This window comes from Tripterygium wilfordii, chromosome 13, assembly GCF_013401445.1.
Source record: "Tripterygium wilfordii isolate XIE 37 chromosome 13, ASM1340144v1, whole genome shotgun sequence".
Classification (NCBI taxonomy): Eukaryota; Viridiplantae; Streptophyta; class Magnoliopsida; order Celastrales; family Celastraceae; genus Tripterygium; species Tripterygium wilfordii.
The window spans coordinates 12,597,498-12,613,789 of record NC_052244.1 but is presented as its reverse complement, the minus strand read 5'-3'; the positions used below and the strand labels follow the sequence as shown (position 1 = coordinate 12,613,789).

At 35.6% G+C, this 16,292-nt stretch overlaps 3 protein-coding genes across 5 annotated transcripts; all 3 read left to right on the top strand.

Moving 5' to 3' along the window:
• Positions 1 to 3,153: 3,153 nt before the first annotated feature.
• Positions 3,154 to 7,839, top strand: LOC120011802 (UPF0183 protein At3g51130-like). 3 transcript variants are annotated; one of them, XM_038862925.1, is made up of 14 exons: positions 3,154 to 3,435; positions 3,780 to 3,862; positions 4,132 to 4,206; positions 4,570 to 4,637; positions 4,723 to 4,828; positions 4,920 to 4,980; positions 5,092 to 5,258; positions 5,450 to 5,512; positions 5,691 to 5,738; positions 6,265 to 6,378; positions 6,498 to 6,597; positions 6,682 to 6,755; positions 6,999 to 7,041; positions 7,264 to 7,839. In XM_038862925.1, exons 1-14 carry the CDS (start codon positions 3,315 to 3,317, stop codon positions 7,335 to 7,337), a joined length of 1,197 nt encoding a protein of 398 aa, XP_038718853.1. In that variant the 5' UTR covers positions 3,154 to 3,314; the 3' UTR covers positions 7,338 to 7,839. The 3 variants fall into 3 exon arrangements, with proteins under 3 accessions (XP_038718853.1, XP_038718851.1, XP_038718852.1); XM_038862923.1 differs by having other exon boundaries at positions 3,156 to 3,435; positions 6,999 to 7,103; XM_038862924.1 differs by having other exon boundaries at positions 3,159 to 3,435; positions 5,095 to 5,258; positions 6,999 to 7,103.
• A 1,515-nt stretch (positions 7,840 to 9,354) lies between these two features.
• Positions 9,355 to 10,900, top strand: LOC120013652. The gene is made up of 3 exons (XM_038865533.1): positions 9,355 to 9,590; positions 10,042 to 10,156; positions 10,278 to 10,900. The coding sequence occupies exons 1-3, from the start codon at positions 9,418 to 9,420 to the stop codon at positions 10,575 to 10,577; spliced, it is 588 nt and encodes a 195-aa protein (XP_038721461.1). The 5' UTR covers positions 9,355 to 9,417; the 3' UTR covers positions 10,578 to 10,900.
• A 581-nt stretch (positions 10,901 to 11,481) lies between these two features.
• On the top strand, positions 11,482 to 14,994 carry LOC120012112 (B-box zinc finger protein 19-like). The gene is made up of 5 exons (XM_038863390.1): positions 11,482 to 11,898; positions 12,916 to 13,012; positions 13,101 to 13,216; positions 13,311 to 13,508; positions 14,647 to 14,994. The coding sequence occupies exons 1-5, from the start codon at positions 11,806 to 11,808 to the stop codon at positions 14,647 to 14,649; spliced, it is 507 nt and encodes a 168-aa protein (XP_038719318.1). The 5' UTR covers positions 11,482 to 11,805; the 3' UTR covers positions 14,650 to 14,994.
• Positions 14,995 to 16,292: the final 1,298 nt, after the last annotated feature.

Below are 16,292 nucleotides of genomic sequence, written 5' to 3'. Positions count from 1 at the left end.
ACCCTTTGTTCTTTCTCTTTCAAGAATTACGTTAATAATACAGATTTTCGTGTGAGAAATGTATGTATCTAATAACCTGAATTTATGTTCATATCGAATATTTAAAAGATAAACTTGTATTATGTATGTCATTCTCGATACTAAAAAATAATACACATTTTTGGATAAACTTTAGACACATTCAATTATTAATATAAGGTTTATTCACGTTTACATGCATGAATTCATTCGTTCACTAGTTAAGTTGAGTTATTCTTCTCCTATCAAAATTTTAAAAAAAAAGAAAGAAAAAAAAGTTGAGTTTATTCTTCAATGCATGCAAAAGGACCCACGCAAATAGGTTATGTACATATAGGTGTAACGGCCTTAGTTTAAGCCTATAACGAATGTTTAAAGAACAAATTTGTATCGTGTCATTTTCGATCACTACAAAAATAATACACATTTTGGAATAAACTTTAGATACATTAAATTATGAGTATAAGTTTTATTCACGTATGCATGCATTCATTTATTCACCAGTTAAATTTGCGTCATTCTTCATGGCATGCAAAGGTCCCCACGCAATAGCTTTTATACAGACTAGTCTAACGACTTGAGTTTAAACTCATATCGAATGTGTTAAAGAGTAAACTTGTATTGTGTCATTTTGTATTAAATTTTGTTTTTGATAAACTTCATATACATTAAATTATCAATTTAAGTTTTATTCACGTATGTAACATTCATTCATTCACTAGTTAAAGTTGAGTTATTCTTCAATGTGTGCAAAAGGTCCCCACCCAATAGGTGTTCTACACGGATTTTGATCATAAATTGTAATCTTAATTCAATGAACTTAGTTGTTGCATTATTATGCTTGATTGCTTGTTGTGGTGAACAACCATTTAATACGTCAAATTTCAAAAAAAATTAAGACGAATATAATATCTTATATATACTCAATAAAATATATAGAAGGGAACTAAAATTCCGAATTACCAAACTTCTATCATGCGGGTCTAACGATATGAGGTTAGACTCATATCCGATGTCTAAATGACAAACTTACATGATGTTATTATCAGTGACTATTTTTCTTTTGAGTTAAAGCCATAATTGAGATTCCAATATTGCTCCAAAAATATCCGTACTTAATCAATATATATATATAATTTAATTTCCAGAGTGTTAAATCCATTATTTTCATATAAAATTGTATTTACTAATTTTATAAATAAAAAATGAGAAGTAAAACAAATCCAACCACGTATATTATGATTATAATCCCAATATAAAATTAAAGATGGCATATAATTGCATCATCATTACCATTGCATAGTTTTTTGAAAAAATAACACTATAAAATCATATGCATATAAATATAAAATAATATAATATAAAACCAAAAAAAAAAGAAAAAAAAGATGGATTTATTTATTTGGAGATTTTCGCGTGATTGGCCCCTTCGGAAGACAGGGATTATATGATTCCGGTCCAGCAAGCCTCCACATTTATTGGCTCGTTGCATAATGGCCTTTATCAATTGTTGGCCCACCAGTCCAACAACCATTTTTGTCTCCACCTCGATTTGTGGGGCCCGGCCTAATACATATCTCACTCGTGTTTTTTCGCGTAGTTTAATAGTCCAGTGATGATTGAGGCGCTTGCTTTCTTTTTTGGGCTCAAATGGCTACGGAACACCTCCTGTTTCCTTTTTGTCTGGAAGGCGATGCCCTTCAGGTGGTGAATGACCTTCGTGGGAACAATTTGCCTCTCTCGTCCATTGGTTTTGTGATTGAGGATACTAAAGCTTTAATAGCCTTGGTGGATCACCACATTATCCACACCTCTCGAAGTCAAAACAGAGTAGCGAATGCTCTTGCTCTGATGGGAAGACTGTCTTTTTCTTATAATTCATGTATTTTCCAAGAGGAAGTCCCTGTATCCACCACCTCTTTGTATTTGCTTGAGTGCTTCCCTGCGCTTTTTAATAGAATTTCTCTTTAAAAAAAAAAAAAAAAATAGTCCACTTCACTTTAAAATTTTAATCAATTAAATGTTTAGCAAGTTAATCCTTTTTTTTTTGAAAAGTAGCAAGTTAATCATTGATTAAACTTGTTTACTGTATTATATATTATATAGTACCAATATATATTTAGATAATTAGATATATAGTATGGTATATTATATATTATTATTACATGGTTATTACATATGCCAAGATATATATAATTGTGTAACAATTGGTGATTGTGATTTGTGAAGTGACCTTAAGTAATAAAAAATACAATTGAATTTGATTAAGTTCTATTTTTGTGTCTTCTCGTATATGGTGCGTTTTGCTATTATATCAATCAAATATTTGACCTGGTTAATGAACACCATAAAACCCAAAAGCCATGGTCAATATTCATATAGGACCAACAAGACTAATAAGTAGGGGTGAAAAGAGTCGGTTGCATCGATTTTTTAACATGAATTTAACCGATTAATCGGTCAATTATTATATACTATTTCAATTATCGATCAGTTTTTAAAAGAAGCATGTAATTTTTTAAAAAAAATAACCAACCAATCGATTCGATTATCTCGATAAATTTTGTGCAACCCTACTAATAACTTAAAACCCTAAATCGATATCTACAAAGGAGCTCGACAACTGTGGTGACAACATAAGATAGAGATGGGATGCTCGCAACAGAGAATAATGAAGCTCATTAGGACATATACCATGGTTGTCTGATTGGTCATCTTCTGGCTAACTTACTCTTGTATGAAATGTGCAGCTGTCATGGCCTTTCTTACTATCTTTCAAACAATTTGTTTTTACTTGGTGACACCTCTATGAAACTCGCAAATTAGTTTTTGCTCTTCAAGTGATACACACTTATCACCCATCTACATCACAACTCATGATTTATGATAGTTTTGTAGTAAAATACAGACGTCACATTGGTTCACGATTTTTACAGTAGAACCGACGACACGAGCCAATTATGAAAATTGTGCCATAGAGATTAACTAGGTTATCGTCAAAGTGATTCACAAACCGAAATATACTATGCAAACACATAAAAATTACGTATACGGATTCAAAGAAGTAATCAAACAAGTACCAACCTGAGAGGGAGGAGGGTGGGTTAAATAGATAAACCCTAAAGGAGTAGGCTTAACCTTTGATTCTAGTCCGGCTTGGACCTCATAACAAACATAGCCATTCGTCTAGCTGACAACTTCTACCACGTCAAGGTATAAATGGAGCCTTCGAACATCGTCAAACACTGCGAAAGTAACGGAAGAGAGAATTAAAAGTTTCCATATCGGAAGATCTGATGATGCATCAGCAGCAGCATCATCACCTCCTACGACCCCGCCGACGCTGCGAAGGCACGGCCATGGGTGCAATCGTCCTCGATCTCCGTCCAGGAACCGGCATCGGTCCCTTCTCTCTCGGTAACTTCTATTTCTAAATTCAATTGATAGCCTCGTACTCTTTCTTTTGTCTTCGTCGAATTGAACTGCGTCAAAATGGCGTTTGGACTGATGCTTTTTGATTTGCTACCCGATTTGACTCGGATAAACGTTATCGGAGAGCAATTTGGATTATCTCCGTCGCTGGTTATCGCGTGTCTCGCAATTTCACCAGATTGGGATTGATTTGAACTCTGGAGCGTTTTCCGATTAGGAAATTCAGTTTGATTTTGTCTTATTAACTTTAGTTGTGGACTCCTAATCGTCTTTTTTTTAAATTTTTTTTTATTTATGGCGCTTTAAACTTCATTGACTTTACTTGTTTAGGATGCCAATATGCGAAGCATTTGCTCAAATAGAGCACCAGCCCAATATCTATGATGTTGTCCACGTGAAGTACTTCGATGAGGTTCGTAACTAAGATATACAAGTCTTGCGTGTCTTACAATGATTCAATCTATTGGTTCACCTAAATGCATTGTGGTAGGATTTTTGTAATGTAAATTGCTAACTAAAATTTACTTCCCAGTGCTATATTGTTGATATATTTTCCTTGAACTGGGTATAATATTCAATGCTACTACTGGACAGAGCAGCCATATGTTGAAGACCATGACAGTTTTGTTATTGTTATTTTATTATTATCAGCCTCTGACAAATAAATATTCTACTATGCAGGAACCTTTTAAATTAGATATCGTTATAAGCTTTCCAGATCATGGTTTTCATCTTCGTTTCGATCCTTGGTCCCAGGTGCTCTTTATCTATACTATTTTTAATATTTCCAGAACATGCCTTGATTAATATGTGATCATCTTTGTGTGTGTGTGTGTGTGTTTTTTGATTTGGTTGTACTGTTTGCTGGGTATTGTATCAAATTTCTAGTTGTTTCGATCTCATTGCATTTGATAGTGTGGTTTCCGTGGTCTTTGACACTTGTTTCGATCTTGCTGTGTTTTGCTCTCCAAATTTTGATGAGGGCATCCTCTTTTTTATACTTGCTATGACAGTTAACAAAGTTTTAATTTATGTGTCAGTTCAATTTGGTAAATGTAACTTTGTTAATCTCTTTATGCTATGGAGTGTTTAATATTTATAACTCTAATTTTATTGTAGAGATTACGACTTATCGAAATATATGATATCAAACGGCTCCAAATGTGCTATGCCACTTCTCTCATTGGGTGGGTCACGCTCTGAATGTTTGTTCTATGTTTTTCATTTTGTTTTTGAAATTTATTATCTTTATTAATTCCTTTCCTTATCTAGGGGCCCATCCACTCTTGCTACTTTTGTAGCTGTATATGCACTTTTTGGACCAACATTTCCTGGAAGTTATGACAAAGACAGAGGTGTCTACAGTCTATTCTACCCAGTATGTACTGTGAATGCATTAAGTGTCTGTTGTCTTATTTTAAATGTATTTGCATTGTAAGCTGAGACTTGTTTATTTCTGAACTATGTAGGGGCTATCCTTTGCATTTCCAATTCCCAGCCAGTATAAAGATTGCTGCCATGATGGAGAAGGTATCTTATTTGATTTAGTGAACCCCATTTTTTTCCTCTGTTTCTTTTGTTAGTACTATCCTCTTCTCTCGGGATAAAAAACTGTTAATGCCACCTTTCACCTTTTGATAGCAGAACTACCTCTAGAGTTTCCGGATGGAACTACTCCGGTTACTTGTCGTGTTTCTATATATGATAGCTCAACAGACAAAAAAGTCGGTGTTGGGTCCTCAATGGATAAAGCAACTGCTCCTCCATTACCTCCTGGAAGTTTTTACATGGAAGAGGTGCATGTTGAGGTATGATCTCTTTCCAAATTAGGCCTGGTAGGGTGTCATGCTCACTCTATAAATAGGTTCATATTGATGACTTTGTTTAGTTCTCTGTTCGCTTCACAAACGCTTCGTTAGTAGCCTTATTGGTTACTTTTATTGTCTGACCCTAGTGACTATAGTTCATGAATCTAATATATTTCATTTTTATTCGCCAGCTTGGGAAGGAATTATATTTTCAAGTTGGGGGCCAGCATATTCCATTTGGTGCTTCTCCGCAGGTGAATCATTGTTTGAATGTGGTTGAATTCCATTTTTTGTTTTTGTGGCACATCAATTTTTTTTTGTTTGCTTCATGATTTTGCTTGTTATATTCATTTTGTGTTAATTTTTCTATTTAGCTGATGCAAGGACATATGTTGTTCCCTTTATTCAATGACATTTTTATGCTTGCTGCAGGATGTGTGGACTGAACTAGGCCGTCCTTGTGGAATCCATCAAAAGCAGGTATTGCTGAGTTGGAAAAGGAACAATTAGGCTTTTGTGAATAGCTATATTTATAGGGAAATTTATAATCAGAGAACTAAATATGAAATTTGGTTATCATTTTCAATATTTAATGTATGACTAATGTATGACCACGTAACCAAGCTCAAGATTATCTTTATAAAACAAAATCTCAAGTGAAAAAGACTTGGGTATGGAAACATGAGTTTATTGGCCCATTGAGCCGAATCCAGATATGATCGCATTAAACCTATTCAAGACTTGATGCTGTTTTAAGACCTACCGTTTTTACCAATCTAACTACTTTTAAGGCTATTGTTTTGGGCACTTGTCTGTCCCCTGGCTTTGGGCACTTTTAATTTAGTTGAGCAGAAATTTAATTGCTTCTTGTTAAATCTTGCTGATGTAAATTTATGATCGTGCTTGTTGTTTTATGTTTTGCTTATGAGTATTTGCTGTTTTAAAGGCACTACTTTTGGCTCAAACACACAGTCTATGAGTATACTGATCTTTTTAAGCTTTACAGGTAGACCAAATGGTTATTCACTCTGCCTCAGACCCTCGACCGAGGACAACTCTTTGTGGAGATTACTTTTACAACTACTTTACTCGTGGACTCGATATCTTATTTGATGGGCAGGTATTCCAATATCTTTCGCCTCTCTTCTTTTCACTGTTGTCTGTTGTTGTTGTTGTTGTTTTTCTGGAGTTAATCACTTCTATAATCCTGTTGCTGGTGTTGTTATTTCTGTTTTGCAGACTCATAAAATCAAGAAGTTTGTTTTGCATACTAACTATCCTGGTCATGCGGACTTCAACTCGTACATAAAATGCAATTTTGTCATTCATAGTTCTGACGGCAAGTTCTCCTTTTGTTTGACAAAGTATTTGATTGAAATTGTTAAGCAGAAATTGATAATTTGTTCCTCATTTTTGTCTGCAGTCGAGGGATCTTTTACGGAAGTAAATTATTTAAAGAACAAGATCACTCCGAGCTCAAAATGGGAGCGGGTAAAGGTGAGGTTTTTGCTACCTACATGTTTAAACTTTTATTGAGTTATGAACTTGTTGACTTCAGCACGGATCATGTTTATGGTGCAAATAAGCATAGACTGTTCTGTTCCACTGATTATCTTGATCTATTTTCTCTTTAAGCGGTATTTGTATAACTTAGTCACCCTTGAGCATCAGCTTGGTGCCTTCGTTTGTTGTCCTTTATGGGAAAACTATATAACATTGAATAATTTTCTGCCACTGTAGGAATTTCTTGGGGACTCTGGCCGAGCTGCTATCCAGACACAAGGTTCTAAGAACAATCCCTTTGGATCTAGTTTTGTCTATGGTTATCAAAATATTGCTTTTGAGGTAGGTTAATAACTTTAATTTTCTTTTGTATATTCACCCTCGAGCTCCGCTTGATCCACTTATGTTACTTCAATTAGATGCAACACTTATTTTACTGATTTTGAGTCCATTTATGTTTGTGAGCATAATCAATAATGAATTTTTTCTTTGGTTCGAGCAGGTGATGAAGAATGGGCATATTGCAACCGTAACTCTTTTCCAGTCATGATAATTATCATCCGTAAGTTCAAGTGATGGATCCTTCACCCGCTTCTCTGTTTTGATTGTATCCACAAACTATGTATGCCAAGCAAGCTCATGGAAAATCCATGTGTGATTTCGTATCTCCGGAGAGTAACGAACCTGGTGGGAGAATATGTCTTGAATGCATTTTACTACCAAACCAACACCATCATTGGCAATGATAATTGTACAGTATGTATATAACAAGATCAAAATATGTAAATGACTGTAGAAGTCTTTTAGAGTATGTATAGTATAGTTTACAAACATATCCTATTATACAACTCCTTGCTGGGGTTACTCTAAGAGAAGCTCGAGCAACTCCAACAATTTATCCGAATGCCGGCCGGTCGATGATGAAGAAGCGTAATTATGAATGTAATACTATTGATAATGCCGTAGACTGCTTTAATCGGATGGTTCATATGAAGCACTATTCAACCGTGTTTTCTTTGTGCAAAACTATGGAGCTGGTAGGTACACAGCAAACGATCTGTAGTCTGCAGTTGATTGATTTATTGTTTTTTTGTGGAGATTTGGTTTCTTTGCTGTCGGGATGATCATCAAACTTTGTCTCCAACCAGGTCCTGTAACATTTAGCACGCTCATCAAAGGTATTGGTGGATTGTGTCTTAAGCAATGAGATGGTGGAGAATATTTCTCGGCCCAATACAGTTTCTTATGTTGCTGTTATGAATGGACTTTATCCCATAGCAGTTTGACAATAAATTCAACCGAGTGTCATATAAGCAAATGTCTAGTCACTCATACAATCAACACATTTAATCAATGGTGATGGTCCAAGAAAAATAAAATCGTGCAAACCTTTTGACGCAAAACGAACAATATTTATTTGTAGTGTTTGGATTGCATTTTCTAAACTGCTGCAAACTACTCTATACTTGTAAAGCAGTCTGCTTAATGAAGGGAATGGAAAATAGAGGTTGTGGTTTGTGCACCTAATGTGGTTGCATATAATGCAATCATTGGCAGTCTTTGCAAGGACCATGCCACATTGCCACTAAACGAGGTTGTCGGGGTTGTCAAGGTTGTTTTTTCTCCTTTCTTCTGGTCTTCTTACTCTTCTTTGTTCTTTCTGTTTTATAAAATGAATAAACATGAATCAGAAATCGTAATGAATATTGAAAGAGAGAGGAAACCTCAAAGAAACTTCGCATCTTTTGGAATATCTTCTACTTTTGTGTACTCTGCCGTAACATAGTCGACAACAAAAAATGTTAATGACACGTTACATATGATATTGTTTCAGCTTCAAACTAAGCCATTTCAGGAACTTATGACTGAACTTTGAAGCCCATTCCCGAAGATAACAGATAGTTACCGTTGCTCATCTCATCATTAGCTCATTGTTTGATCACGACGCAGTTAAAAAACGTAAGACTGAGGCTAAACCTACGTTTAAGCCTAAAACACAATAAATTGGAATCCACCAAAAAGAGAAGCAATATCAAAATATTTTTATAAATAGTTGAATAATCTTATACGAGACTACAATCCTAAATAAATGGGAAAATGGATATGTAGTAAACAAAAAATAGAAACAAATGAAATCGTAAAAGTTATGGAAATGTTTAAAAATAGTAAAATGCTAATTTGAAGGCCTAAACGACAGAATTTGGCTAAAATAACGTGGGACTAGTGACAAATCACTAGTTTGCTTATTATTATTGTAAAAACAGAGTAAAGTGTACCAACATAAAGCAAAAACAGAGGCTTAACATTTACATATCCAATCCATTTCCTTTTTCTTTAAAATTATGTTGGAAATTGTCATCATCTTTAGGGTGGTAGATATTTTGAACGCTCTACTCAAAAGCAGTAATGCATCACATACAATAGATATATGATGATAATGACTACATTATTTGTCAGATTGGGTTGAGAGAATCTGCCAGGAAAGTTCCTCACTCTCACAAATTTGAATTAAAGCAGACAGAGAGTTTTCCACAAGTTCCTGCTTTATTATATAAGGCAAGTTTACAAGTCTGTTTTGTTCAAGCTTTGTGAGAGAAAGAGAAGTAGAGTAAGAATTGAAAAACAGAGTCCAGAAAACAGAGAAAGAGAGAAAAAAATGTTGGTGAAGGAGATTGAGGAAGTAAGCAGCTTTGAGGCACTGCCTCTACTTTCATTGAATCATGTGTCTTTGTTGTGCAGATCAGTTTGGGCTTCTGTGCAGTTTTATGAAGAAGTTTTGGGGTTTGTTATAATCAAAAGGCCCTCTTCTTTCAATTTCAATGGAGCATGGTAATTAACTAGCTCCTTTACTCTCCTAATATGTGTAATCCTTCACAATTTCATCACCTATCTCAAACTATTTCCTTCTTTCTTTTCTCACATATTAGAAATAAAATGCATCGTGTATTCTACATAAATTTTTTTTGGTAACTAAGTAACCATCCAGCCCAACATGTCCTTCGGACAGTTGAATGGGCGTAAATCTCGGGAAGCAAGAACAGTTCACATCATGTTGGCGACATGTAAGACTTGGCCGAAGCCCATACGGGCAGGGGCCCAAAAATGGGATAAGCCCATAGACCATAATTTCACAAGGAAATATCTTGGTTAGTTGGTTTGAACTTCCGATCTCGGGTATCGTACACACCCCGAGTTCGGAGAGATAACCAACTAGACTATCGTCAAGTGATTTCATGTCTTCTACAAAGCCAAAAATGAATTTTATTGTGATATTTTGTAGGTTGTACAATTATGGGATTGGGATACACTTGATTGAGAATCCTTCAATTGATGAATTTGACATTATCAATGAAGAACGCCCAATTAATCCCAAAGACAATCACCTTTCCTTCCAAGTAAGATTCTTAATTTCAAATTATTCTATTTATTTGTTTGTTTGTTTTTTTTTACCCTTTTTGAAATTAAAATTTCGATATATTAATTGGGTTTTTTTTCTTCTTCTTTGGGCACTAATAGTGCACTGATGTTGGGATTGTGAAGAGGAGGCTAGAAGAAATGGGCCTGAGATATGTGACAGCAGTAGTAGAGGAGGATGGAATCAAAGTGGATCAAGTGTTCTTCCATGACCCAGATGGATATATGATTGAAATCTGCAACTGTGACAACATCCCAATCCTTCCAATCTCTTCTTGCTCAATCTTCAAACCCAGAATGGGAAGTTACATGGAGAAGGCAGCAACCCTAAGCCCATGTGGGTTCATGGAGAATGTGATGATGGAGAGCTTGAGCATGGACATGATGAACTTCTCATTTTGATAAATTATAGTTTTGCCCCAAAAAACAAAGTGGAAAATCACTCTCTTTTTCTCTGTGGAAAGGACTTTTTCTTGGTTAATATGTTTGATATGGTATTTGGGTATTTTGCTCTAATGGAGAGCTGGTGTTTAATTATGTGAGAATTCTAAATAAGATTGTAAAATTGAAGGAGTTTGTAATATGTGTGTAATTTGTAATACAAGTTTGTAATAAGTAGGTATATCCAACAAAGCAAAGCCAAGATGTGGCTTGTTATCTTCAAAATGGATATACATAGTTTGAGCATATAAGAAAATTTGTTCATTAATCTTTTGGTCTCTTTGTCTTTTTATTATGTGGTTTACTATCTTCAACTGTGTAAGATGTTGCGCGCAGAGTTGACGGTCCAAATTTAATCACATATCGGATGTATAAATGACAAATTTGTATACTATCATTTTTGATTAAAAAAAAGAAGAGAAGAATTTCACGAATCCAATCATTCGGAAAATTTATCCAAATTGAAATAAACTAATTAGGAGTGGTGGAAAATTAATGTTTTTGAAAGGTTGCAAATTATTTATACATTATTAATAATATGGATATTCTTTCGTAAGCTATATTATTGAATATGGTTGTTTATCATAAACAAGGAAAATGGTGATTAATGGTAATTTTTTTTAATTTTTCTAAAAAGAAAATTCAACATTGTGACACCTGTTATGGATGTGAGTGTTAGACAGTCAGACAGATACCTAAGTGTAATAAGGCTGGGCTTTAATCAACAAAATGGGGATAGATGGGGCCCACGTTAGATATCATATTAGTGGGCTAGAAGAATCCAAAGGCCGCTTTCAATTCGGATGGCCCACTGGACTTTTAAGCTTGTGGTCACAAAATCACCATAGCAAACAGAAACAGTGTCTCTGACTCTCTCCATTGGAAAATTTAGAAGTCCTTGGTTGGTATGAAAAATCCCCCCCGTTCCAATCCAATGCAATGTCTTCCACGATTCCCCATGGTCAACCATTGAAATCCCATCCATCATCATCAGCAACACAACAAACAGCAAGAAGCAGGAGGAGCAGCAGCAACGACAATAACACATAGGTGCATAATCATACGCGTCTGGAATTCTGGGAGTGATTTTGTATGGGGAGGGTTTTGGTAGTCATTCTCTTTCTGGGTTTTGTCGTATGAGTATTTTATTGGTGGGTTGTTGGAGATATGAGAGTTGTTGAAGAGAATTATGCGAACGCTTTGTGACGCCTGCGAAAGCGCCGCCGCCGTCGTGTTTTGCGCCGCCGATGAGGCTGCTCTCTGCCGTTCCTGTGATGATAAGGTTTGCTTTCCACTCCATGTCTTATTATACTGGGTCCATTCTACACTTCTTCTGCTCCGCCACCCGCAAGCTCTTACAGCTAAGGAAGAGACCCATTTTGATATTATGGGTCATTATATTCACACAATATGCAAACTCTATTATTGACACGCTTTATGAGTTTCTAAGCATCCAATTGTTATTAGGCGATGATTTTAAGGCGTGTTATTGCTATTAACCTTTTCCAGAAATTGGAATTTGTAATTTACTTGGTCAACTGTTCATAAGGATGTGTGCTATTTGATGTTTATAGATTTGTGCCTTTTATTGTTATTCAGCTTATGATAAAATTTTTCGAGTAGAGGTCTTATAGTCTTAAAAGAACTGTGAACTCAATTCAACTCTCCAAGTCCACACCCTGCGACTTATCAGGTACTTGGAGTGAGGAGGGAGAGAGGTGATCCAAGTATGCAGGTTTACATGGGTCAAAGGATCATGGTTCCTCGTCATAAAATAGAAAACTGGAAACTTGAACGGCTCCTGTCTTTATAAATGCTTAAAATTTGTAACATCTTGCTCCGGTTCTTGGTGTAACTAACCAAATATCTTGTTATGATTAGTTTGAGCTAAAAGCTACATGTTGGGGAGAGATATATTGTAGCAGAATCAGTTGGTGTCTTGGTGATGTTAAGCAGCAACACTTATGTATACTTTTGTTCTAACTGAAAATTCCCAAGTTGGATTGTCTTGCTATTGCTTGGTGCAACATCTACATAATAAGCTAGCATCTGTTGAACGTAGAGCCACACATATGGCTTTACTTGTTTTTTTGTCTAATGGAATTTTATGGTTTGGAGCCAGCAATCTCAGAGAAAATGATTAAGGCCTTAGGAAGTATCACTTCCTCTCCATGTTACTCTGTGTTTCTCGAAATAAGTTGATGTGTGAAATCATAAATCTCAACACAAGGCTATGTTGTTTTGGACTTTTGTGTTTAACAACTTTTCTCAATGCTAAAACTTTTGATCTGGGTGGCAGGTCCACTTGTGTAATAAGCTTGCTAGTCGACATGTGCGTGTGGGTCTAGCTGCCCCCAGTGATATCCCTCGCTGTGACATATGTGAAAATGCACCCGGTATGCAGTTTCTTTTGTTTATAATTTTGAAATATGCACTCCTCATGCTGAAGCGCCCTTTTATGTTTGTCTCCGGGAATTTGTCTAGCTTTCTTTTACTGTGAGATAGATGGAACTTCACTCTGTTTGCAATGCGATATGGTTGTTCATGTTGGAGGTAAAAGAATGCATGGAAGATATCTGCTGTTCAGGCAGAGAGTTGAGGTTTGTCTTTCATTGCCATAATGGATCTGGTTAATTTTTCAATTATGTTATGCATAGGCCTGTGCAAGATTTACATTCTTTGGTGGTTATGTAGTTTCCTGGGGATAAACCTGGTCAGCTTGATGACCCAGCTTTTCAACGGACAGATCCGGGTGTGGGAGAGAATCAACAGAATCACAGGGCCTCACCTGTTCCAGATAATGGTGCAATTGATGAGCATGCCAAATTTGATACCAAAATGATTGATTTGAACATGAAGCCTCAACGAATACATGGACGACCTAATGATCAGGTTTGACATTTTGGGAGTGAATTTTCAATTTTCTAGCTTATAGGCGAACATGAGGCCCAATGGTAGAGTTGCAAGGGTGCAACCTAGAGGTCACGTGTTCAATTGTTAGAAACATGTATTATAGGGGAGTAAGATCTGCTTACATATTATCTGTCCCCAACCCCGACCACTGTGGGAACCTTGTGCACATGAATTGTTTTAAAGAAATATAAATTTTCAAGCTTATCTATTTTCTACATTCATCCGATCTTTAACAGGCGTTTGGTTATGCCAAAGTCATGGAATAGTTCCAATGTGGGTTCATGGCACATGAGTCATTGTTCTTTGAACTCAGTGGACGAAAAATTGGGTTGTAAGTATGCATTATTGTGGAAGAGGAGAAATTGTGTTTCTCCCTTGTTTGTGTAAAGAAACAAACTCTTATCAAAGAGGCACCAAAGGGTAGCAACCTGCACCACAACTAAGAGGATGCTTTAATAATTGCATCTATGATATTACAAATGCAAGTAGTATGGGAAGCAATTCTGTTTCTCATAAGCCTTAAACTGAATATTTGTCTTAATGTTCAATGAGATCGCACCTTATATCTGCCGCGTTAAAGAGAAATGGAATTCTATTTCCAAAATTGCAGGGATAGCTAATATAGTTTCGATTTTACCTTCTTGTAGAGAGTAGAGAATAAACTTTAGCAGTTACATATGAATCACAAACTCAGCTTTGGGTATTTATCTGATGACCAGATATATAAGGTTATAGTTCCTGAGTACTTACTTACTCTCTTCCTTACTCTGGTCACTATATAAGCTTAAGCTCTACCAACTGCTATGCAAGAAGTAGATACCATTGATTGAGGGACAATAGAAGTGGTCCCAAAACGCGTAACAGAATGCGTAATGTTTTGTTTTAGCCCGCTGTTGGACTTCAAACTTATTGAGACAGAGTACTAAAAGCTATCCCGACTTACTCTTTTTTTCGTAGCAAGGGTAGTGTGTTAATTTCATATCATAATTTTGCGTACGTTCTCCATACCAGGACTTAATTCTGCGAGAGATGTTGATTCTACTGAGCATCACAAGTTTTACTGCTGCATGTTACATCTCAAGTCAACTATAATTATTTTTTTTGTTCTAAACTGCAGTGATGATGAAACCTGGAAGCATGATTCCCAAAAGGAGAGCGACGTTCATCTAGACCCGTTTTCCTGCCAGAATGTTTTGGTGTTTTTGCTCTCTCCATTCTCTGCTGTGCTTATTGAAGCTTGAAGAATGTGTTTGTTTGGTAACACAGCGCAATAGTTAGAATAGTAGGATAATAGTCATACCCTTACATCCAAAGAAATAGAATGTAAATCTTTTGATTGAATTATTGCATGGTGAGCGTTTCAGAACTGTACCATGTCCTTGTATAGCTTAGAGCCCCTGTTAACAGTGGGCATCATAAGCAGTAATTGTTTTGAGTGGGAATCTTACATAGAAGTTTCTGAGTCTATACAATTTAGACCTATATGAATTCACTACTAGGCTATAACCTGGTACTTTTTTGTGGAACCTAACTTGACAGATGATAAAGAGGAGACTGGAGAGTTCAAATGACGTGAATTCAATGCTGGGCTTATGATGGTCCAGGTACAGCATTTTTGAGGGCCCAAATTTTACTTTTTGTTGGGCTTGAGAAGGCCCATATCACATGCTAATAATAATATGTCGAGCTTCGGGCACCTAGTTGGTGGCTTGAATTGGGAACCATGGGCCATTGCTTTTCGTTCATGGTTGACAGATATGGCTGGCCCTCGAGATGGTCATAAAAAAAATAGTAATATACGGAACCATTAATTAACTTATTATTGACATTATTAGGCGATACGTTGGATTTGTTCTCTTGGATCGTTTTCGAAATACTTAGACTCAGAAAACACGTTATTTATATGAGAGGAGCTGAACCTTTGTTTATATATCGTTCCGTTGTGTTATCTCAAACATGATAATACAACTTTTGACATACATGATATATGTTTAATGTCAATATGTCATCACTCCTGATAAATAATAAATGAGTGACACACGTTACTGTGATGCTTTTGACATGAATATTCTAAATCTTTTATCATTTTCCTTCATTTTATTTGCATTCATGGAGGAAAAAGAAAGAAGTACTGGGAGGCACATGGCTACATTCGCAGACATACACATGTTACACACAAAAGTACAAGATCAAATCGATGCTTCTCTCTCTCTCTCTCTCTCTCTCTATATATATATATATATATATATATATATATATATATAGTGTCTCCATTCTCAAAAGTATAGTGGTGACATTTTTCGAGGCTCGAAACACTCAAACACATGCATGGGGTCCTCCTATCCTATCAAAGACGAATGAATGTTCATGAATGAATTTGGTTGTCTTGGCTGTTTACTTGATGATTGGTTTCTTTTGATTCCAAAGTTGACCTACTCATAATACTTCCAAAATCCAGTATCCTTTTATATTACCATATATGTATTAGTCTTCTTTTTTTGTATCATTAATTTGATATTAATTAATTCACATTGTTATATGTAAACAACCTAGTATAGTAACAATTATTATTGTATTTACGCGATAAGTACTTCATTATATGTTTGGGAGAGACAATGTAAGTCTCTTGACAGCTGAAATGAGCTCATCATATCTAAACACTATTATAATTAATATAATTCAATCGAGTGACACAAAAACAAAGTTCAAGGACTTATCACACAAAAAACGTGTTTTATGAGTATAAGTACTATAGAGACGGCC